The sequence below is a fragment of the Dryobates pubescens genome, chromosome 19, assembly GCF_014839835.1.
Source record: "Dryobates pubescens isolate bDryPub1 chromosome 19, bDryPub1.pri, whole genome shotgun sequence".
Classification (NCBI taxonomy): domain Eukaryota; kingdom Metazoa; phylum Chordata; class Aves; order Piciformes; family Picidae; genus Dryobates; species Dryobates pubescens.
The window spans coordinates 989,602-1,012,350 of NC_071630.1; the positions used below are offsets into that span (position 1 = coordinate 989,602).

Sequence of the window (22,749 nt, forward strand, 5' to 3'; positions counted from 1 at the left end):
CCCTGGTGAGTCCACACCTGGAGTCCTGGCTCCAGTTCTGGGCTCCCCAGTTCAAGAGAGACAGGGAAATAAGGTTCAGCAGAGGCTCCAAAGGTGCTGAGGGGCCTGGAGCTGCTCTGTGAGGAGCAAAGGCTGAGAGCCTGTAGAGTAGGAGCCCCAGAGGGCATCTGAGCAATGCTCAGCAAGAGCTAAAGGAGCTGTGAGGGGCAAGAGGCTGGGGATGGACTCTGCTCAGTGGTGCCCAGGGACAGGACAAGGGGCAGAGGGCACAAACTGGAACCCAGGAGGTTCCGCCTGAGCAGGAGGAGAAACTTGTTCAGTGTGAGGGTATTCGAGGCCAGGAGCAGGCTGCCCAGAGAGGTTGTGGAGTCTCCTTGTGTGGAGAGCTTCCAACCCCCTCTGGCCATTGTGCTCCTGGGCATGTTGCTGTGGGTGCCCTGTTTGAGCAGGGGTTTGGACTGCAGAAGCTCCAGAGGTCCTTTCCAATCCCATCCTTCTGGGACTTGTTCTGAGGCTTTTCTTTGTCCTGCACCTGAGCACCCCAGCAGTCTACCTCCACCTATGGTGTTCTTCTAGTCCCTGTTCACCAGGAGACTCCTTGGGAGTTGTGGGGCAGTATTCCCAGCGGCAGCTCCCTGCTGGGCTCCTCTCTCACCCTGTGCCTCCTTGCAGCTCGCCGTGTCCCCAGGCAGCAGTGTCAGCTCCCTGACTGCAGTCACAGCCATCAGCAGCACCTCTGTCACTGACTCCTCCATGCCCAGGTACGTGGCTGTGGCGTGAAACCAGCACAGCTGGGGAGGTCCTTTGGGGTGGCACAGAGCTGTGCTGGACCCTGTAGGAGAAGAGCTTGTAACCAGAGCTAGAAACTGGCTTCTGAGTCCCAGCATCCCTGTGGGAGCAACTGTTTGCATCTCCGATGCAGCTTGGAGCCTGCCTGTTGCCATCCAAGGGGCCAACAGCAGTGTTTGGGTTGTGCCTCCTGGGACTTCTCTTGCTGCACCTCAGTGGTGTTATTCTCCATGCTTCTCCCCAAGGGCTGCCATTGTTTACAGGTAAGAGCACTGCAGCCACCAAGGGCATCCCAAGGACAGGGGCTAGCTTGGAGCTGCTAGGAGGATCTTGCTGGTGTCCTAGTGGGTTGGGCAGCATCACACAGAATTTCCCTTGTAGGAGCTGGGACCATTCCTGAAGATGTAACAGGTTCCTCCTCACTGGCACCTCACATTTGAAGGGATGACAGTGCCCCTCTGCTGGTTTTTTTTTTTGAGAGGATGGCAATGGCACTCTGCTTTTTGTTTCCACTTTGTCTTTCTCTGGGCTATGTGGGGACTAGGAGATGCAGGTGAAAATAAACAGGGAGTGACTGACCATGGTGGAAGGGGCAAGTACTTGGAGAACTCCAGAGAAGTTCACTAAGTGAACTTTGGTTGGGCTCCTCTATCAAGCTGTGGCTCCTGTCTCCTCAAGTGTTTGATGCAGATCTATATCATCAGGTTGTCCTGCCTGATTTGCTTGTCTCTGTTTTCTGCAGGCCATCAGAAGACTTGACTGTGAGCCCCAAGATGCAGCTGGACACCAGCCTCACACTGAGCAGCAGCAGCAGCAGTCTCCAGACAAGTCCTAGGAGCCATTCTGTTCTCATCCCAGGCCTCCCTGACAAACTAACACCAAAGGCACCTGTTGCAGTAAGGCTCCAAATGCTTCTCCCTTATGGGCCTTCTCTGTGGGCCTGTACAAGATGAAATCAGATTTCTGTGGATCTGAACAAGGCCAGCAGCTACCCTTTGAAAGACACAGCTGCTGGCATGGACCTGCAGCTAGTCTGTGCCTGTGGAACCTGACCTCGTGTCAGACAGCTTGTCAGAACAAGAGCCAGCTCTAGCTGGTGCTGGGATGTCGTCAGACACTGCTACCTGGAGAGACTTCTTCCTCCTTCCTAACCTCATGGGTCTGAAACAATCATTTCCTGATGCTAAATTCTCCTTTCTAGGTGCAATACAAAGCAGATTGTAACCAAAGCTTGGAATGGAGATAAGCTTTTGGTTCTAGAGATGTTCGGTGGCAGGGAGCAGAGCAGGGATGTAAAGCTGGTGTGACCTTCTGTTTTGAAGGTGTCTTCAAACCAGCTTTGGCTGAAATGTGTTAGCCCAGCTGAGAGGCCAGTGCAAGTCTTGGGGAGCACACAGAACCACAGGGCTGTAGAGGTTGGAAGAGAACTTGTAGATCACCAAGTCCAACCACTTGCCTGGAGCTCACACTGCCACCACTGCTGCTAAGCCGCCACAACTGAACCATGTCCCACAGCACCACATCCAGGCAGCTTTTAAACCCCTCCAGGGCTGGGGACTTCACCACCTCCCTGGGCAGCCTGGGACAGTGCCTGACAGCCCTTGCTGGGGAGAGATTTTTCCTGATGTCCAATCTGATCTTTGGCACAGCTTGAGGCCATTTCCTCTTGTCCTCTTACTTGTTACTGGGGAGAAGAGACCAACCCCACCTCACTGCAGCCTCCTGTCAGGGAGCTCTAGAGAGCAATGAGGTCTCCCCTCAGCCTTCTCTTCTCTAGGCTGAGCAGCCCTGGGTCCCTCAGCTACTCCACACAGGACTTGTGTTCAAGGCCCTTCCCCAGTTTCATTGCCCTTCTTTGGGCTCCAGCCCCTCCGTATCCTGTTTCCAGAGGGGGTGGTGCAGGGTGCCAGAGGCTCTGGAGATGTCTGCAGAAGACCTTGAAGGCTCTGGTTTGGTTTTTGTGTCCAGGTTGTACAAGGAAACCCCTCTTTGGCCCTGGAGCTGCAGGAGGTGGAGCCCTTGGTGGTGCCTCAGGCTTCTCCCACCCGTGAGCGCTCGCCGGACGTCATCTCCTCTGCTTCCACAGCCCTGTCCCAGGACATCCCCGAGATCGCCTCCGAGACCCTGCAGCGCAGCTTCGCGGCCGCCCCGCCTGGGCTGCCTCCTGAGGAGCTGGGGCCCCATGCTGACAGCATGGCCTCGGCCGCCTCCGCCCTGCACCTGCTGTCTCCCCGCACCCGGCACGGCTCCGAGCACGGCCACCACACCCTGGACGTGCCCGAGGTGGATAGGCTGAGCGCTCCCTCCCTGCTCGAGACTGCTCTGACGCAGGAGAGCGCCGCCCCTGACAGCATGGGGGTGCAGCCGTGGCCGGCAGCCCCAGACATCACCCGTGAGACCAGGGGCAGCCTGGCAGACAGGTAGGCGCCACGAGGGGGGTGGGCAGCCTGGCGGAGGGGTAGGCACCACAAGGGGTGGCCTGGTGGAGGGGTAGGCACAGGGCACTTCTTGCCTGGGGCAGTTCCTCTGCACTTGCCCAGCTACTGGCTCTCAACTTGTCACCAAACCAGAGCAGCTCTTCCCTCAGCAGGAGACCTGTAGGGAGCTGCTGACTGCCTCTTGCCATGTGCCTGCTCTGTTCCTGCTATGTCCTCCACTTCCCAGGCCAGCTCCAACAATGTGTGCAGCCTAAAGGATCTGTGTGAAGGACCCTGGCAACCCCTACAGCTTCCTGACAGGAGGCTGCAGTGAGGTGGGGGTTGGTCTCTTCTCCATAGTCCCAGGAAATGGCCTGAAATTGTGCCAAGGGCAGCTTAGGTTGGAGATGAGGAAAAATATCTTTCCTGCAAGAGTGGTCAGGGATTGGCACAGGCTGCCCAGGGAGGTGGTGGAGTCCCCATGCCCTGGGACCATGGTTTGGTGGCCATGATGGGGTTGGGTTGCTGGCTGGACTGGATGATCTTGGAGAGCTTTTCCAACCCAACCCATTCTGTGATTCTGAGGTGAAAAGTCTGCTTTGTTGTCTTCATGTGCACTTGGAAACAGAGGCTTGAGATGGGACATTATTTCTTTTCTTCACGCTGGAAATTAAACCACTGCAGGCGAAATTCTGCCCTGGGTGCCACATTCCTGCCTGCTCCTGTTGGAAGGATTCACTTGGCACAGAGCTGCCAGGTGGAATTGGGGGTTATTGACCGGCCTCCATGCTGGCATCACAAAGTACTTGCAAAGTCAGAAGCTGAATGCCCATGGAGCAGGCCTGCAGGATGGGCAGCATCACGCAGTCTGCTTCCCAGGAGCCAGCTGGAGCAGGATTCCTCCCAGAGCTCGTGTCCCTGGCTGGCAGTGCCATGGGAGCAGCAAGATGCTCCCGGCACCTCCAGACCCTTTCTGGGCCAGGGCTGCACAATCCTTTCTTTCCAACAGGGAAAGCAGGCTGGTAATGTCACTGCTGCCCCTCAGACTGTCCAGGGCTGTTTCCTCTCATCAGATTTCTAAGAGAAAGGCCTCAGCCTGTGCCTGCACACCTGAGGAGGCTGCCTCAGGAAATGGTCGTGGATGTGCTAGCTCTGGGGAGGGCACTGAGGCTGTGTTTAGGCAGTGTGTTTGCTTCTGCTCATCATTGCCTGTTGAGCAGAGGCTCTGCAGGAATTTGCTCTGCCAAGACCTCACTGTCTTGGAGTTCTTCTCATATGAGAGGATCACATCTGGCCTCACTGGATCCAAGATGTCACTTCTGACATTGCAGCTCAGGCTGGATTGGCCTTTGCAGTTCTCTTCTGTCTGATGCCCCCAACCTGTCACACTGGTACACTTCCCTCTGCTCCTCAATAGATCTGCGCAGCCCTGATGGATTTTGCCCCAGGGCTCAGTATTACTCCAGGGAACACCAGCCCAGGATGGTGCTGGTGACCAAAGGATGCCATACTGCCCAGTTTATAGTGGCTCACTTGTCCTGCACGGATTGTGTTCTTGATCAGTGTCTGAAGCAAGATGAGCTGCTTCTTCCTTCTTGGAGCCACCAGAAAAACACTTGGAGAAGTTTGAGTGTTTCGTGCCTCTAAACACTTGCTGCTCTCTGGGTCTTCACAGAATGTTAGAGGTTGAAAGGGATGCCCAAAGATCATCCAGTCCAACCCCCTGCCAAAAGCAGCATCACCCATGGTAGTCTGCACACAGGAACACATCCAGGTGGATTGGGAAGCTCTCTGGATGAGGAGATTCCACAATTTCTCTGGACAGCCTGCTCCAGGGCTCCAGCACCCAAAGAATTTTCTCCTCATGCTGAGGTGGAACCTTCTGTGTTCCAGGTTGTATCCCTTGGTCCTTGTCTCATTACTGCAGACCACCAGAAAGAGATCAGCCCCCTTTACCTGCTCAATCAGAAAGAGACTTTCATGATAGTATTTTATTTTTTTCTCTTCTTCCAGCCCAAGGGATGAGGTTGAAGAGAAGCACAAGAGCTCTGCCTACCATCGCCACAGCTACCAGCTGCTGCAGCATGACAGCCAGGATGCCAGTGCAGAGCAAAGGTACCTGAGTGCTCAGCCCCCTCTAGCCCTGCCTGGCCTCAGCTCAGGCTGTGCTCCTGCTGCTGTCCTTAGCAAGCCTTCACTTGTGGGTTGAATGTCTTTGCTTTGTCTCCTGCCTTCAGGTGTGCCTGCAGCCCAGCATCTCCACCAGGAGAGGGCATTGGCAGTGTGGAACAATCTGACTGTGCTGTTCCTAAGAGCAGGGCTCAAGCTTGGTTTAATTACTAGTACAAACTTAGTGAGGGAACAGTTGCCAAGTACTGTGCCTTAGATAAAGTACCAAGGGTCTCAGGAGTTGGTTTCTGGCTTTTGACATCTTTGCTCTCTCGTGAGTCACCCTCCAGCTCTGTGGACATGTTCTGTGTGCCTGCTAGCTCAGCTCTGTTGAGCAGCTGAGGGGTCATCCAACACAACCCACACTCAAACTCAGCCTGAGATGTGCAGCTGCAGGGCCCCAGTCAGGGGTCAGCCTGCTTCTCCTCTGCTCCCACCATGCTCACTGCATGAAGTGCTTTGTGTGTGCAGCTGGAAGGATGTGCTGTGCTTGGGTGCCCTGCTGGGTCAGCATCTCCTGCAGGGCTCCTGTGCCCCTGAGTGTGTGCAGCAAGAGCTGATCTTTCTACCACACTGCCTGAGCCATGGTGGTCCCTCATTGTGGTGGGTTTGAAATTACCCCCCAGCTAATTTGGAGAACTACCCCCAAAATAAATGGCTCAGACCAGCTCAGTTTGGGATGGAAGCAAATGAAAGCAAATGAACCTCTGTTTACAAGCAAACTACAATCTAGAAACATGAAATGCAATGAGTATGTGGAAGCTATACCACAGATGTACAATGTAGTTACAATTTATAGACAACACTAACTCCTCAGACCATGCACCTCCTCCCCCACTCCCTCCCTCCTTCCCATTACCTCACATAGGAGTCAGAACAGAGATCTCCTGACAAGGCTGAGAGAGGGAAGTTGCAAGCAGAAGCACCAGAAGAAGAGAGAGCAAGAACTGTCTCTGCCTCTGCTCTGTACCCCATTAGCAAGCCAAGGAGCTCTATAGACCTGAGCATTATTTTCCTTTTGTATCCAATGGTCATTTATTTTACTTTCAGTCTTTGCAGTCAGGGACTAGGCTAAAGTTCCCCCTTCAAGCTGTAACACTCATGCAGTCGCTTTCAGTCTTGTGCAGCACTTGAGCTCGACCTGAGCAGACCTGGATGGAAGGAGCTCTGTAGAGGCCTCTGTTAGAGGTGAAGGTGGTGTGAGTGGAGGAAGAGCAGAGTGTGAATCCCCTCCCCTTAGTGCAAGACAGTGCTCTCTGGTATATCCAGTAATGTCCTCTCCCCTGCTGTTCCTTCCTAGTGACCATGATGATGAAGTTGCAAGCTTGGCTTCTACCTCAGGTGGATTTGGTGCCAAGGCATCCACACAGAGGCTGCCTGTGAAAGACTGGAAGGCTAAGGCCTCCCCTCGGGCCTCTCCCAAGCTGAAGCGCAAGGGCAAGAAGGATGATGGGTACGCTGGGGCCACCCTGGGGCCACCCTGCAGCCATCAGCAGGGACATGAAGGTCTGAGGCTGGGCAGCAGCCAGGGGCTCCCACCCCTCACCCTCTTCTGGAAGCAGCAGTAACCCCACAGAAGGTGCTGCTGGCTCCTCAGACACTGACTTGCCACTCGGGAGTGCGAGTGGGTGCTGGGACCGGAGTACAGCCTGGGCTTCAGGGCATTGTGTGGGAGGTAAATGGCACATTGTGGGGGCACTCTGGATCATCTTGCCAGCTTCAGTGAATGCCTCATTAGAACTGTGACACTGTGGCCTAAGGTGGCTTCAGTTCTGGTTGACACCTGAGTGCTGGCTCAGGGCCCTTGTTCAGCAATCTGTCGCTGCTTTTGTGCCTGTCCCAAGGTCCCCATCTGAATGTCTTTAACTTAAGCCCATGACTGGGGAGATCTGCCCGTGGTCTGTTAGCCAGCCTGGGGAGAGCAGCACAGCTTCTGCAAGGGGCTCTCTCCTCTTCCTGTGTTCCCATAGCTCCATGGTCTGGATCTCTGGCCATGCAGATTACAACAAAGAACAGGCTCTGGGGTTAGGCTTCTGGCTGTAGTCCTGTGCTGTGACACTCAGAAGCTCTTGCCCTCAGAAAGGCCTTTCATTATTCCTGCCTCAGTCCTTTGGAAGCTGCTGAATGGATGCTGTCAGGGAACAACAAATGTTTGCTTTCCATCTGCTAGTGTTTGAATATTCATAGATGTGGACTTGGCTGCAGGCAGTACATCCATGCAGTGCTCCTTGGCCTGCTCTCTCTGCTGGGGTGCATCACTGCTTTCTTCACCTCGAGAGCTGGAATCATTCTAGATTTTGAAGCTCGTTATTTCTATAGCTCACAAGCAGGTCCTTAATTTTCCTCTACAAAATATCAGACCACCTTCACAGGTGGTTTGGCAAAGCCTTTCCTGGCTCTGACCTTGGGCACAGCTGATGAGCCCATGTGCATTGTTCTTTGGGACTCCTGAAGAGTGCAGATGATGAAGTTGCCATGCCGGAGGGATTCCTTTCTTCATGCTGTGCTAGGCAAAACAGGAGTAGGAGTGGAGTGTAAACCCAAAGCAGCCATGAATTGTGTGATCTGTACCTGGGTGCTACGAGCAGCTCAGGGACAGAAGTGCACTGCTACTTTTTCTTTTTGTATTTCCAGGGATGTGAACCAGTCACCAAGATCTTCTAACAACCAGGTGAGTCAGAGCTGCTCTGCAGTCTGTGTGAAGGGCACCATGCTTCAGCTCTAGTTACTGTCCTGCTGAAGAGCTGAGGGAAAGCTGTGGGCCCAGGCAGCCTGAGGTGGGGCTGCAGTTGGCCTTGTTGCTGCTTTGCTCTCTACCTCATGCAGCAGAGGAGCTGCTCAGTGCTGCCCAGCCCGATGCTGGCTCCTTGTTTTTTGCATGTCACTGTGCATTTCTGTCTTCTGACAAGCCCTATGGCATTCAAGACACCACCATTCATTTCCTCACCCCTGCTTGCCTGGGCTGGCAGCAGCATGGGCTGTTCCCAGCAGAGGAAGGGTCACAGTGGGACTGACCTGCTGGAATTTCTTACCCCTGTTGATAGCAGCTCCTTACTGGGCCAGAAATGCTCTCAGCCATGTGTCTGCACTTAAACTGCCCTTCTGAGCAGGTGGAGTGACAGTGAGCTAGAGCTGTGTGCTTGTCTTGTTCTTCAGAAACCACTGAAAGAGCTGAGAGTGTGCTCTGGGAAATCTTCTAGCTCTGCTCCTTGTGCTGCTTTCTCAGAAGTGTTGAACCTCATTATGGACAGAGCCTAAGGACCTGACCAGGAGCAAATAGGATCTGTTCTCCCTTGCTGTGCCCTCTGCCCCACACACCCCTTTCTCTCCCCTCCTTTTCCCCCTCCTGTTCTTCACTGCACAGCTGATGTCCTGAGCATGCACTTGCTCCCCCCCTGCAGGAGCTCTATGTACTTTGCTTTCCCAGTTTATTTCTTGGGACAGATGCCATGGAAATGGGCATTATCCTGGCCTCCTTTTCTGTTTTGTGTGTTACCCTTCAGTGCCTAGGCAGGGAAGTTAATGCTTGGCAGAAAGCTTGCCTGAGGTCCAGTCCTGTGAGCACTGAGGACTTGTGCCCTGCACCCCCAGGTGACCCCTGAGTTCCAGGAGGAGCTGATGTGCATCCTGAGGAGCCAGCAGCAAGAGCTCTCTGAGCTGCGGCAGAACCAGGTGGAGCTGCTGCAGAGACTCACAGACCACCTGGACACCATCCAGAGCTCTCTCATGGGCCACGTGGAGAGGGTGCTGGACTCCCAGCAAGAGCAGGAGCGTATCCTTCACCCTTGTGTGCAGGGCCTGTATGGCAGGGGGCAGTGGAAGGCTGTGAGGCAGATAAGAGCCATGAGGAAGGCTCGGAAGGCTGAAGGATCTCGGTGGCCTGGGCTGTAGGTGCAGTCATGTTCACCATAACTATTTCAGTTCTTCCTGGTCCCTTTCCAAGGGCAAGGAACTCAGAATGGAGAAGAATGAGGAGCCACTAAATCTACTTGCTTGTTCAGACTCTTAAGTGCCACAAGGCTGGAGTGGACTGGAGGTGCCCTTCACAGGGGGCCTTACAGCAGGAGGGGCCAGGTGCAGAGCAGCGGCTATGGGATGGTCTTTGCCTGGTCAAAGAGAGTCAGTGCTTGAACCAGGAACAGCTTCTGACTGCCATGCTGCACAGGTGAGCCTGGGGTAACCTGCTCTGCACCCATGTGTGCACCATGTGCCAGAGCACAGGGCTGGGGAGGAGCAGCTGAGGGACCTGGAGCAGAGGAGGCTGAGGGGAGACCTCTTTGCTCTCTACAGCTCCCTAAAAGAAGCTTGGAGACAGGTGGGGGTTGGTCTCTTCTCCATAGTAACAAGTGATGGGGCAAGAGGAAAAGGTCTCTGTTTGCCCCAGGGGAGGTTTAGGTTGAACATGAGGAACAACTTTTTCCTCCTTGAGGGTTGTCAAGGCCTGGCCCAGGCTGCTCAGGGCAGTGCTGGAGTCCCCATCCTGGAAGAGTTCCAAAGCTGTGGAGATACGGTGCTGAGGGCCATGGTTTAGTGGTGCCCTGGCAATGCTGGGCGATTGTGCCCCTGTACTGGGCACTGGTGAGGCTGCACCTCAAATCCTGGGGTCAGTTTGCGGCCCTCGCTCCAAGAAGGACATTGAGGGCTGCAGCACGTTGAGAGAAGGGCAGTGAAGCTGATTGAAAGGCCTGGAGGACATGGCTGGGGAGGAGCAGCTAAGGGAGCTGGGGCTGTTTAGTGTGGAGAAGAGGCTGAAGGGAGACCTCATTGCCTGTTTTGTGTCTGGCAGCACTTCTGACCAGTAAGACCTGGCAGTGATTTCTGTTCTTGCTCTCTTCATTAGTTTTGAACCCTCCCTTTGACAGTCAAGTTGTTTTCATGGACAGCTTTTTACAGAAGTTTGGAGTCCAAATTTATGCTCTGGGGTTGGAATTTCTGGTTTTTCCTGCCTCCCCAACTTGCTTTCTTCCCTGGATCTCCTTGCTTTTTGGTGAGGTTTTCAGGTTTGTCTCAGTGTTGTGTGCTGGCCATTTCAGAGAGCATGGCTGCTCCATGAGCTACCACAACTTTTTTTTTTAACCCAGGGTCCCAACATGGAGGGGTTGGAAGGGACTTCTGGAGATCACCTAGTCCCACCCCATGCTCCAGCAGGGCACCCACAGCAACATGCCCAGGAGCACAATGCCCAGGGGGGTTGGAAGCTCTCCACACAAGGAGACTCCACAGCCTCTCTGGGCAGCCTGCTCCAGGCCTCCAGCACCCTCACACCAAACTTTCTCCTTCTGCTCAAGTGGAACCTCCTGGCTGCCAGTTTGTGCCCTCTGCCCCTTGTCCTGTCCCTGGGCACCACTGAGCAGAGTCTGTCCCCAGCCTCTTGCTCCCCACAGCTCCTTTAGCTCTTGCTGAGCATTGCTCAGCTCCCCTCTGGGGCTGCTCTTCTCCAGGCTCTCAGCCCCAGGGCTCTCAGCCTTTGCTCCTCACAGAGCTGCTCCAGGCCCCTCAGCAGCTTTGGAGCCTCCCCTGGCCTCTCCAGCAGTTCCCTGTCTCTCTTGAACTGGGGAGCCCAGAACTGGAGCCAGGACTCCAGGTGTAGCCTGACCAAGACAGTGTAGACCAGGAGGAGAACCTCCTTCCACCTGCAGGCCACATTCTTCTGCACACTGATGGATTTGCTCTTGCTACCCTGCCATGCCTCTCTGCTTTTCGTGCTGCTCCACCAGTGAGCAGGCTGAGGGTGGGCAAGAAGCTGGGAGGTGACACAGCTGGGACAGCCACCCCCAGCTGCCCAAAGGGATGTCCCATATGCTGTGACACTGTGCTCAGCAGTTCAACCCTGAGCTTCCTCACCTTGACCCTCCCTGTTCTGTCCCCTGTGCTGGGCAGAGGGCTGTGGGGTCTGAGCTGCCTCCAGGGGCAGCCAGGTTAACCCTCAGTGTGCAGGGAGCACATCTGTTGAAATCTTCAGAGTCCCTTCCAACCCAGTCTGTTCTGTGACTCTGATTCTGTCATCAAGCTTCTTGTAGCTGTTGGCTTTTCTCCCTCACCTTCAGGGCTCTTCTGTCCCGCTGGCTTATTCAGAGCACCTTGCTGTTGACAGGAGCACCTCAGCAGTGCTCTCATACCCCTCTTCCAGCAGAGCTGCAGGCTCTCTTTCTCAAGCCTCTGGAGGGGAGGCTGGTGTCCACCTCTGTGGTCAGGAGGAGCCCTTCTTGTGCTCCTTAACAGCTGGTGCCAGAGAGGAGGCTGGAGCGGGCGCTGACGGAGGGTCAGCAGCGCAACGGGCAGCTGCAGGAGCACCTGCACCAGCAGCTCTCCCAGTCCCTCTCCACCGCGCTCTACAGCCGCCTGGACAGGACCATCCGCGAGGAGCTGAAGAAGACCATCCCCCAGTGTGAGTGCTGCTGCCTGGAGCCCACACCAGGAGGGCCTCCCGTGTGCCAGTGCTGGCACTGTGCCACCTGCAGGCACTGCACTGGGCACCCACTGCAGGCTCTGGGAACAGCAGGAGTCTGTTGGAGGGGATGGCTTTGCAGGGCTTGGCATCTTCAGAGCTGCTGGAGGCTGTTCATTAGAGGAAGACAGAAGAAGCTAATGAGCTCTAAGATGCTGAGGCTTGAGTGGGGCAAGCTTAGACTCTTCTGTACCTGTCCTGGACACACTGGCACCATGCATGCACGTTCAATGCAGTGCTGGTGGGAAAGCCCCCTGCAGCTCTTGGTGCCTTCTGTGCCAGGCAGGGCTGGCCCCTATTCTAGATCAGGTCAGCTACAGGGCAGCTTTTTTTGGGACAAGTTTTGAAAGCCTTCAGGGCTGGAGGTGCCACAGCCCCTCTGGTGACTTTCAGAGCTGGTACCACCCTCCTAGCAAAAGTTTCTCCTAATATCCAGCCTTGGCTGGGGCTTGTGCCATAGCCAGGCTGTGTCATACCTCCATTTTGGTTTGGGTTTTGAAGTCTGACTGAGGCTTGAGGCTGCAGTTTGGACGTGGCTGTGTTGTCCCTAGGCATTTCAAAGAGCATGGACCCTGTTGCTGGGCAGCTGAGTAACAACATGGCTGCCAAGCTCACTGCTGTGGAGGGGACCCTGAAGGAGAGCATCACTAAGCTTGTGAAGTCGAAGGTAAGGAGAGCCAAGTTGCAGCTTTTCCTGGGAAGCAACTTCTCCCACCTTCCTCTCCCCTGTACCTCCAGGTGGGAGTGAGCCAGGTTAGCTGCCAGTGCTCCGAGCTCTCTCCTGGTGCCATCAGCTCAGCTGCTGGGGCTGACACTGCTGGCACCTGGCTGTCCTGGGGTGGTGTGGGTGCTGCCCAGAGCTGCAGCCTGTGTTCACATCCCAGCCTGTCACAAGCTGTTGTGAACTTCTGGAGTCTTCTCTGTGTGCTTGCCAGAACCTTACCGACACCATCGTGAGGGCAACAGCTGACACCCTGCAGGGCCCCATCCAGGCAGCCTACAGAGAAACCTTCCAGAGTGTGGTCCTGCCGGCCTTTGAGAAGAGCTGCCAGGCCATGTTCCAGCAGATCAATGACACCTTCAAGCAGGGCACACAGGAGTGTGAGTGCTTTTTCTCCTGGGTTATCTCTACAGCTTGGCCTCTTCTCCCCTCTTGGCCTCTCCCAGTCCCACTGGTGACTGTTTCATCTCTTAGCTCCTCTGTGCCCCATTCCACAGCTGGGCAGTGGAAGCAGAACTAAGGGGTTCACCTCTGCTCTTTGTAGCTCTGCAGGTCAGCAGTGTCTCCTGCTGCTGGGTTTTGTGCACTCTTCCTCACAAGTACACAGAGCTTATATCCTTCTCCCTTTTGATCACACTAGTTCATAAAATACTTAAAAATACAACTTTCTGATCTGTACAGACATGATTCTTTGGTCAGAAATCATCCTCCTCTTTCTTCACTGTCACTGAACTCCATCACTAATGCAGATCTCATGCTGTGTGTGAAATAAAATACCCTAGTGCCACCTTCCTCCTGCCCTGATCCAGCAGGGACTGTGCTGTCTGTCACAAGGCAGCTGGTGGCTTTGTTGTTGTGCCCTGTGCTCCTGCATGGTGGGGCTAGATGAGTGTGACACAGCCCAGGGCAGGATCTGTGTCTTCTCCCTTCTTTCTGCTCACAAACCCATTCTGTCACTGTCCTGCTGGAGAACATGAGGACCCTGGCAGCTGTATTTCTGCCCTGGCCATCTCCATAGGCTTTCCTCTCTGCTCATTGCAGATATCCAGCAGCTGGAGGCTCACCTGAAGAACAAGAAGCTGCGGGAGCAGGAGGCCCGGGAGCCGCTGCTGGGGCAGCTGCGGCAGGTCCTGGGCAGCTTGCAGAGCAGCGCAGAGCAGCTGGCATCCAGTGTGGCTGCCGGTGTCCAGAGCGAGCTGCAGCACCAGCTGCACGTCATCGTGGGCAAGTAAGCTGCCACTGGCCTTGTGGGCACAGGCAGCACTGAGAGCTGTCCTCTGCATCCCCGCAGCCTCTGTCCACTGGTGCTGGAGCAAGCCACTGGCTGCTGCAGGCTGCATTCATCTTCTCAGTGTTATCGATGCCCAAAGGGTTGGGGGCAGGAGGCTGGAGCCAGACTCTGGTCAGTGGTGCTCAGGGACAGGATGAGGGGCACAAAATGAAGACCACAGAAGGTTTCTAGCAACCAGCTGTGTCACTGCTGCATCTGGGAGCTCAGGGCCTGCTCTTCAGTGTCCTATGCTGGAGGATACAAGGACCTCAGGCAGCCCAAAAGCATGCTCAGCTCTGGCTAACCTGTCTGTTCTGAAGCCACCTTCTGGTCTTGGGAAGGATTTTCTCCTGAGCTGTGTCCTCAGGCACACCACTAATTTCTGCAGCTTGGTCTGCCTTCCCAGCTGCTCTGCAGCAACTCATGCTTGGCCATCCTGGTTTCAGGGTGTGATCCTGCCATGCCTGCAGCATAGTCTTGGTGTCAAGCTGGTGGTGGGTTGCCAGGCATTCAGTGGTCGCCTGGAGGGCAGAATGCCAAGGTTATTTTAAGCCCCAAGAAGATTTTTCAGAGGACAGCTGACTCCTCAGTGCAGACCAGGCTTGCTGGTTGTGGGGACTGTGTGCTCCCAGGGCAGTCCTGATGCTCTGCCTCTGCTGGAGCAGATCTGCTGCTTTGTGCCTTCAGTAAGAGGGCATAACTCTTGGGCAATGGTGCACTGTGAAAGGGCTTCTGAGGAGTCACAGGCCCAGTTAAAGGAAGGCCAAGGGCAAGGTCCTGCTCTGAGTCAGGACAGCCCCCAGTATCAGTCCAGACTGGGGCCAGAGCAATCCTCACTGTCAGTATAGGCTGGGGGAGGAGGTGATAGAAAGCAGCCCCGAGGAAAAGGACTTGGGGGTGCTGATGGATGAGAAGCTGGCCAGGAGCAGGCAGTGTGAGCTTGCAGCCCAAAAGGCTGGGCTGCATCCTAGGATGCACTGCCAGCAGATCCAGAGAGGTGATTCTGTCACTTTGCTCTGGTCTGCTAAGACCTCACCTGGAGTACTGTCTGCAGGGCTGGAGCCCTCAGCACAGGAAGGACATAGACCTGATGGAGAGGATGCAGAGGAGGCCATGAAAATGATCAGGGGGTTGGAGCAGCACTGCTATGAGGACAGGCTGATGGAGCTGGGGGTGTTCAGCCTGGAGCAGAGAAAGCTCCAGGGAGACCCAATAGCAGCCTGCCAGTACCTGAAGGGGGCTACAAGGATGGCGAGAGACTTCCCAACGGCCTGCAGTGACAGGACCAGGGACAATGGCTTCAAAATAGAGCAGAGCAGATTTAGGTTGGATGTGAGGAACAAGTTCTGCACCAGGAGGGTGGCAGAACACTGGAAAAGGTTGCCCAGGGAGGTGGCGGAGGCCCCTTCCCTGGAGATACTCAAGGTGAGGCTGGACAGGGTAACCTGATCTAGTGGAGGATATCCCTGCTGACTGCAGAGGGGTTGGACTGGATGAGCTTTGGAGGTCCCTTCTGGCCTGGACCATTCTATGATGGTATGAAGGGCTGGAGAGCAGCCCTGAGGAGAAGGACTTGGGGGTGCAAAACTGGAGATGAGCTGGCAACAAGTGCTGCCAGCCCAGCCCCAGCCTGTCCTGGGCTGATCCCCAGCAGTGTGGGCAACAGGGGCAGGGAGGGGTTTCTGCCCCTCTGCTGTGCTCTGCTGACCCTGAAAGGTCTCTTCCCCTAAAGCAGCCTGTGAGCCTCGGTGTGTTATTCTGAAGGTGTGACCTCAGAGCAGCAGCCAGCAGAGCTGCTGTAGGAGGCTGGGGCTGCCCAGGACTGCCCAGAGCTGAGCAGCCCTGCTTGTGAGCTAGGGCTGGTAAAAGCTCTCCAAGCTGAGTGCCCCCCCAGCACTCCTGTCCTGCACAGAACCCCAGCATCTCTCACACACCAGGCTGGCCACAGCAGCAGGTCCCAGTGCCTGTCCTCAGGGCAGCTGAGGTTAACCCTTTGGGAGCCACACTGTAGAACAAGCAGTGCTGTGCTTCCTGTCTGGGACAGGCTCTGCAGTGCTGTCCCTCACCTCTTTGTGCTCAGAGATGCCTTTGGGTTGCATTTTCAGCATGCAGGAGACCATCTTGGCCCAGGTGCAGAGAGTCATCAAAGGAGAGGTGAGCCTGGCAATGAAGGAGCAGCAGGCAGCGGTCACCTCCAGCATCGTGCAGGCCATGCGCTCTGCGGCCGGCACTCCCATCCCCTCCACACACCTGGACTTCCAGTCTCAGCAAACCCACATCCTGCAGATGCTGCAGCAGGGACACCTCAACCAGGCTTTCCAGCAGGTACATGGGCTCCGTGGCAGCGGGCACTGCTGTGTGGTGGGTATGGAGCTGAGCAAAAAGGGTTCCTTGAGCTGGCCACATGGTCCCATGGTGGGAGCTAACTGAGAAGACCCTTGGTGATGGATTGCTGGAGGGCTGCACTCTCCAGTAGGTTCAGCCAGAGCCCTGCAAGGCCCCATGGTTTGGTGGCAGCTGAGTTCTTCTCTCCTTGCCCATGCCCTGGCAGGACAGAGCCAGCGCTCTGGTAAGCTGGAGCTGTGTTGCCAGCAGCAGTGGCATGTGGTGTGCCCCTGAAGAGCAGCAGCTTCCTGAGCCTCTCCAGGTAGGTCCACCAGGTGGGGCCTGACCTTGCTTTTGCCATCGCTTTAGTGTACAGCAGAGCCCTCTGAGCTGCTGCAGACAAAGTCCTCTGGCAGTGAGAGCAGTGCTGTGGCATAGGGTGCAGCCATGGCCCTGCTGCACACTGCTGACTGCAGCCTGCTGCCCTCTGCCTGCTTGTGGTCTCAGCCTGGATCAAGCACAAGTGACCTCTGAGCAGATGGAGTCTGGGCATGGTCCTGCCTGCACATACAGCAGGGTGTGCAGAGAGCTGTGCTCCCAGTGAGCTGCCCAAGGCAGAGGGCTCTCTGCTCTGTCCTGTGTTCTTCAGCTGTCTGTTGTTTCCTCTGCACCACTTCTGTGGAGAAGTGCTGGTGGACAACAAAAGCTGAGAGGCCTGGAGAAGAGCAGCCCCAGAGGGGATCTGAGCAATGCTCAGCAAGAGCTAAAGGACCTGTAGGGGGCAAGATGCTGGGGCCAGGCTCTGCTCAGTGGTGCCCAGGGACAGGACAAGGGGCAGAGGGCACAGACTGGAACCCGGGAGGTTCCACCTTTACAGGAGGAGAAACTTGTTTGGTGTGAGGGTGCTGGAGACCTGGAGCAGGCTGCCTAGAGAGATTGTGGAGAGTTTCCCCTGGCCATTGTGATCTCCAGAGGTTCCTTCCAACCCCCACCACGCTGGGACTCTGAACAGTCTGTGAGTTGTAGCTGTGTCTTCCTTGCAGGCTCTGACAGCAGCTGATCTCAACCTGGTGCTGTACGTCTGTGAAACTGTGGACACTCAGCAGGTGTTTGGGCAGCACCCCTGCCCCCTGACCCAGCCTGTGCTGCTCTCCCTCATCCAGCAGCTCTCCTCTGACCTGGGTACCCGTACAGAGCTGAAACTGAAGTGAGTGGTCAGAGCACCAGAGCTGCTCTGAGGGGTACCTGCCCCTCCTCTGCCTTTCAGTTCACTGCCTGGAAGTGGAAGGTGGAGCTTTGACCAGGCCTGGGGCAGCTGTCTCCTCAGTTCACAGCCCATAGCTGGACTTTGTGTCAGCAGCTTCTGGTCATGACTGGCGGTGGGTTCAGTGGGAGGGGACACCAGGAGCTGCTGAAGGGACATCTGTCTGATGTTCCAAGCTTGGGTGACAGCATAGTGACTGTGCTCAGACTTGCCATGGACATTTTTAGTCTGTGAGTCAAACCCCTGTCCTCACAAACTAACTTGGACCTGAGGGCTCTGATCAGGGCCAGTAGGAGGATCTGACTCAAATCAGGGTTTTAACTCAAGTTCCCAAGCTAGAAAAACCGCACCAAGAGTTTATGTGGGGAGCTGCTACTTGGAGCTGAAGCTGAGGCTGGTCTGCTGGTGAAAAGCATTTGCAATTGCCATGGTGTCCTACACTCATGGTTTGTTTGAACATCAGAAAGGCTGAGTGGTAAAATTCCTTCTCTGCCTTCCCTTCCTGGTCAGACTCATTGGAAGGCCTTCAACATCCCCCTACATGAAGTAAGCCTCACTGCTGAGGATGTTTCCTTCCTCCTGAAAGGAGGCTGCAGTGAGATGGGGTTGGGCTCTTCTCTCGTCTCAGTCATAGGAGGAGAGAAATGTCCTCAAATTGTGCCAGGGGAGGCTTAGGTTGGAGATTAGGAACAATTTTTTGCTGCAAGAGTGGTCAGGGACTGGAACAGGCTGCCCAGGGAGGTGGTGGAGTCCCCATCCCTGGAGGTGTTCCAGAACCCTGTGTTCGTGGCACTTGGGGCCATGGTGGGGCTGGATGATCCCAGGCTATTCTGTGATTCTAATTCTGCCTCATGCTAAAAAAACATCAAAGGCGGCATCCACAGAGCTGCAACCAGGCATGGCCTGTGGCCAAGTGCTACCTCCAGCTCTGCAGGGATGTCCTGTGCAGCTGGGCTCTGCAGCATATTCTGAGGCTGCCCCTGCATGCTGCAGAGGAGCTGGGGGGGACTCTGCTGCAGTTGGTAGCAGCAATGCCCTGCACTGAGCTTGGGTGACTGGGGGAGCAGAGCTGTGCACCTTCAGTACTGAAATGACTGAAATCCAGTTGGGATCCAATGTTTGGGTTGGCTCTAACACTACTCTCCCCCTTTCAGTTACTTGGAGGAAGCGGTGATGCACCTGGACCACAGTGACCCCATCACCCGAGACCACATGGGGTCTGTCATGAACCAGGTGCGGCAGAAGCTGTTCCAGTTCCTGCAGGTGGAGCCCCACAACACGCTGAGCAAGCCTGCACGGCGCCTCATGATCATGCTGCAGGGCCTGGTCACCCCTGGCATGACCTAGGAGACCCTGGCTTCCGTGGGGGGCTGCGTGGGAGCCCCCCAGCAGCTGCAGTTAGTTACTAACCACGTGCGGTGTGTGGTAAGAGCTCTTGCCAGGAACCCGATCCAGCTGTGTGTGATGTCTCCAAGGCCACCCTGTGTATAGTTCAGAGTCCCCGAGCGCTCCCCTGGCTGATGTTCCGCAGCAGTCTCAATGGTGGGCTGTGTCCTGCACCTGCCCCTCTGTCCCTGAGCACAGTGGCTTCCTGCCCCTGTCAGTGAGCACAGGAGCAGGGAGGTGCTCACTCAGCCCCCAGCATGGGGGCTGCTCCCATGTCTCCTCCTTGATCGGAACCCAGCAGCCATACTTTGGTCAAGGACTCCAGCTCCTCCTCCCTGGCACGGGGAGTAGCTGGGAAGGCTCTGTGGTGTCTTCACCTCCCAGCCCACGCTGGTCAGGGTGCTGGCAGGTCTGGGGAGGTGCTGGGGGTTGTCAGGGGCAGGCACCCTAGGGGCCATTGGTTCTGTTGTGTTTTGGAGCATGTTCATGGGTCAGATGTTGAGTTTGGCTTTACACCAGGGGTTTTCTTTTTATCTAGATTCTGAAGGTTTGTTTTGTTGGTTGTTTTGGTTTGGGTTTTTGGAATAACATTAAGAACAATTCAATAAACAACTTTTTGAGGAAAAACAAAACCAAAACGGGGCCCTCTTTCTCTTGGCCTGTGGTGGGAAAGCTTGGCCTGGAAGCAGTCCTGAAGGACATGAAGCATCTTGGAGGGGCCACCTTCAGGCTGGAGCTGAGGGGCTGGCTGCTCTTTCTCTTTCCAGCTCTGCCCCAGAGTCTGTGCCTGAGCTTTGCTGGGCAGGTCCAGCAGTGTGCAGCTCCTTTTCCTTCCCACGGGAGCCCGGGGGCTCCGTTGGTGCTGGTGCCGGTGCTGGTGGTTGTCTGCTCCCCCAGGCAGGAGCTACCGTACCGCTTCACACGGCGAAAAGACCAATTCCCTTCTGCTCCTCCCTCCTGGGCCCGAAGTCCGGCCCCGTGGGGCGCCTCCACCCGCCCGGGCGGGGCCGGGGCGGGCCGGGGGCGGTGCGGCCGGGCTGGGGCTGCCGGGGGCGGCGGAGCGCGGAGCACACGGTGGGGTCCGCACCATGGGCTGCGGCTGCTGGCGGCTGCTGGGTCTCGTCTGCCCGCTGCTCCTGCAGCTCGGTGAGTGCCCGGGACGGGCAGGGGGCGGGAGCCGGAGGCAGCTCCGTGCTCCTGCGGGTCGGGAGCTCCTGGGATGTTCCCGTCGGGGCTGGGGGATGCTGAAGGATGGGAGCAGGACCCCCGCTGCCGGCCAACAAGCAAAGCGGCTCTGCCTGGGCTCCCTCTGCCCAGGCAGGGAAGGTGCTCGGGTCTGGCTCTCCAGCCCGGACCAGTCCACGCAACCAGCCCTGCCTGCCCCTCCCCGCCCTGCCCCGTCTGCCACCCTCACCTGGGGCCCGAAGGTTCCCTGTCCGCTGGGAACGGTGCTCTAGCACCGCACCTCTACTATCGCGCCTGCTCATCTGCTCCTCCCAGAGCCGAGGGGGAGGACATCATTGGGCTCCAGGCACTGGTACCCGGTAGCACCCGTGTCTTGGAGAAGGGTTGCAGGAACCCAGGGCTTACCTGTCCCAGCGCTGCTCGGGCTAGAGAACAGGGACCACCAAGCCTGGGGCAGCTTTCAGCCTTGGAGGGTGGATAATTCAGGCTCTTCCCCAGAATCAGGACGACTACTGGAACACCTTGGAGCCAGGGATGCTCCACTGCACCCTGGGAACCTCTCTCCCTGGTGTCCTCTGGGACTCCCTTCCCAGTGGAGCCAGGGACAGGACTTTTCCCCATGGACTTGCAGTGGGGTAGCAGAGATGATTTCCTTTCCTGGTTTCTCCTGTCTCATTGCTGGAGGTGTTCAGGAGGAGACTTGATGGGGTGCTTGGTGCTATGGGTTAGTTGTTTAGGTGGTGTTGGATTGGTTGATGGGTTGGACGCGATGATCTTGAAGGTCTCTTCCAACCTGGTCTATTCTATTCTGTTGTTCTATCTGACCGGTCCAGCTTCGTACTGAGGGAGCTGAGGGTTCATGCTGGGCGTTAGAGGAGCCCAGGAGGCCAAAACCCAGACCGCAGCAGGGATCAGCCAGCCGGGGGAAGGCATCTGCTGGCCCTTCTAGCTGGTGTGTCCCTGGGCTGCTGGCAGACGCCCTTGTTCAGCCGGCTCGAATGAGGAGCAGCAGCTTCCCCTTTCCCCGTTGACACCTAAGGTGTTTGTGACCCACGTGGTTGGCGTGAGTCTGGTACTTTCCTCGGAGCAGCCCTGGGGCTTTCTCTCCCCGAACATCCTCTGTGTTCCACCGGGCTCTGGACTCACTCTGCTGCTAGCCTTGGCTGCAGTCGCCTTGCTCAGGGCCTTGTTCCAGGGGCATAGCTGCAGGATGCCAGCGGCAGGGCACAGGGCTCCCTGGAGACATCCTGGCTGCCTCAGCAACCCCTGGGCAATTTTCGGCTGCTTCCCAGCAGGGGGACCCCCGTTGGGACTCTCCTCACGCTTTTTTAGCATCTCCTCAACACCGACAGCACCAGGGAGTACACCCACAGCCCTCCCACAAGTCCCACACTTCCCATGGCTTGCCTCTTCCCCTTTCTCTCTCCAGCCCCTTTCTCTCTCCTGCCCCTTGCCCTGCCCCAGCTCCCCTCTCTCCCCCACCCCAGCTTGATGAGCCTTTGCCTTTGTTTTTTCCCCGTTGTGGTCAGGGATTAATCTGTGCTGCCAGGGGATCAGGGCCGGGACAGATGGCTCCAGGGACAGCCCAGGAGCGATGGGGAGAAGTGTCTGCGTGTCTGCCACAGTGCTGCCCCTGCCCTGTGCTCCGTGGCAACACTGTTGGGGGTGTCACACCGTGCACCACTCCTCTGGGCCAGGAGTGGAGGTTCACTCCAAGAGCCTGACGGGAAGATGCCAGGCTCCGGTGTGGGTGCAGAACAGGTTGCCAGCCCCACACCACCTTTCAGAGCCCAGTGTCACCCCTGTCTGGTGACAGCTGCCCCGGGCGAGGCGGCCGATGACTAACGGCTGGTGCACGGAGTCCCAGCTCTGTCTCTGCCTCGCAGTCGTGAGCCAGGAGCCCGTCAGCATGGCCGGGAAGTGTGACACCATCTACAAGGGCTTCGCCAGCTGCCTCCTCAGCCTGGGGGAGAGCATGGCCCAGAGCGTCCGGCAGCAGCGGGAAGAGGGAGACGAAGGGGCTCAGGAGCTGGACAACATCTGCAGGTGAGTGTCCCCTCCCTGGGGGAGCTGCCGGGGTGGTGCCACTAACGGTACCCCCAGCTCCCGCCCCTCTCCCCAGGTCCTGGGACGACTTCCATGCCTGCGCCAACGAGGCGCTGTCGAGCTGCCCCGAAGATGCCGCGGCCATCTGGGAGTCGCTGCGGCAGGAGTCCCGCAAGATCCAGTTCGAGGGCAACCTGCAGGAGCTGTGCAGCACCCGCAGCCGCCTGGCCAGCGCCCGCGGCTCACCGCCCGCCGAGACCAACCAGGCTACGCTGCGGGGCTCAGCCGCACCCCTGCGCCGCCAGCTGCTGGCCCTGCTGGTCCTGCCGCTGCTGCTGCCTTGGCTCTAGCCCTGCCCGCCAGCTGCCCAGCTCACTCCCCCAGCTTTGGCCTGGCACAGGTGCCCGTGGTCCCCACCATGTCCACCTCCCCCTGGGCATCCCTTGCAGGGCATCAGCCTCTCCTGCAGCCCTCCAGATGAATTTATATTTATATTAAAAGACACTTTTACACTTCTTCTGGCTCTCTGCCGTGGGATGCCAATTGCACCACTCCCAAGTGCCACATTTGCTCCAGGGAGGGGAGAGGAGATGCTCCCTGGAGCAGGGTGCTGTGGCTCTGTCCCACCCCAGCACATTGCCCACGGCCACGCTTGGCAGCCCATGGGACCATGACAGCCCTGAGGGGGTTGTGCTGGGGATTCCAACACCCTGCTGCTGCCTGGCAGTG

At 56.8% G+C, this 22,749-nt stretch overlaps 2 protein-coding genes across 2 annotated transcripts in view; both read left to right on the top strand.

Annotated features, from left to right (window-relative positions):
- Positions 1–18,981, top strand: part of EDC4 (enhancer of mRNA decapping 4) — a 43,565-nt gene extending 24,584 nt beyond the window's left edge. Inside the window, exons 16-29 of the mRNA XM_054169918.1 lie at positions 673–761; positions 1,532–1,685; positions 2,758–3,209; positions 5,220–5,321; positions 6,676–6,828; positions 8,010–8,046; positions 8,967–9,147; positions 11,608–11,763; positions 12,375–12,490; positions 12,759–12,924; positions 13,586–13,772; positions 15,920–16,139; positions 17,183–17,346; positions 18,558–18,981. Of these exons, the coding sequence (XP_054025893.1) occupies positions 673–761; positions 1,532–1,685; positions 2,758–3,209; positions 5,220–5,321; positions 6,676–6,828; positions 8,010–8,046; positions 8,967–9,147; positions 11,608–11,763; positions 12,375–12,490; positions 12,759–12,924; positions 13,586–13,772; positions 15,920–16,139; positions 17,183–17,346; positions 18,558–18,750 (2,370 nt within the window). The 3' untranslated portion in view covers positions 18,751–18,981. The remainder of the gene's footprint in view (positions 1–672; positions 762–1,531; positions 1,686–2,757; positions 3,210–5,219; positions 5,322–6,675; positions 6,829–8,009; positions 8,047–8,966; positions 9,148–11,607; positions 11,764–12,374; positions 12,491–12,758; positions 12,925–13,585; positions 13,773–15,919; positions 16,140–17,182; positions 17,347–18,557) is intronic.
- Positions 18,982–19,798: 817 nt separating this feature from the next.
- Positions 19,799–22,540, top strand: NRN1L (neuritin 1 like). Its single transcript, XM_054169920.1, has 3 exons — positions 19,799–19,935; positions 21,861–22,020; positions 22,097–22,540. The coding sequence occupies exons 1-3, from the start codon at positions 19,878–19,880 to the stop codon at positions 22,368–22,370; spliced, it is 492 nt and encodes a 163-aa protein (XP_054025895.1). The 5' UTR covers positions 19,799–19,877; the 3' UTR covers positions 22,371–22,540.
- Positions 22,541–22,749: the final 209 nt, after the last annotated feature.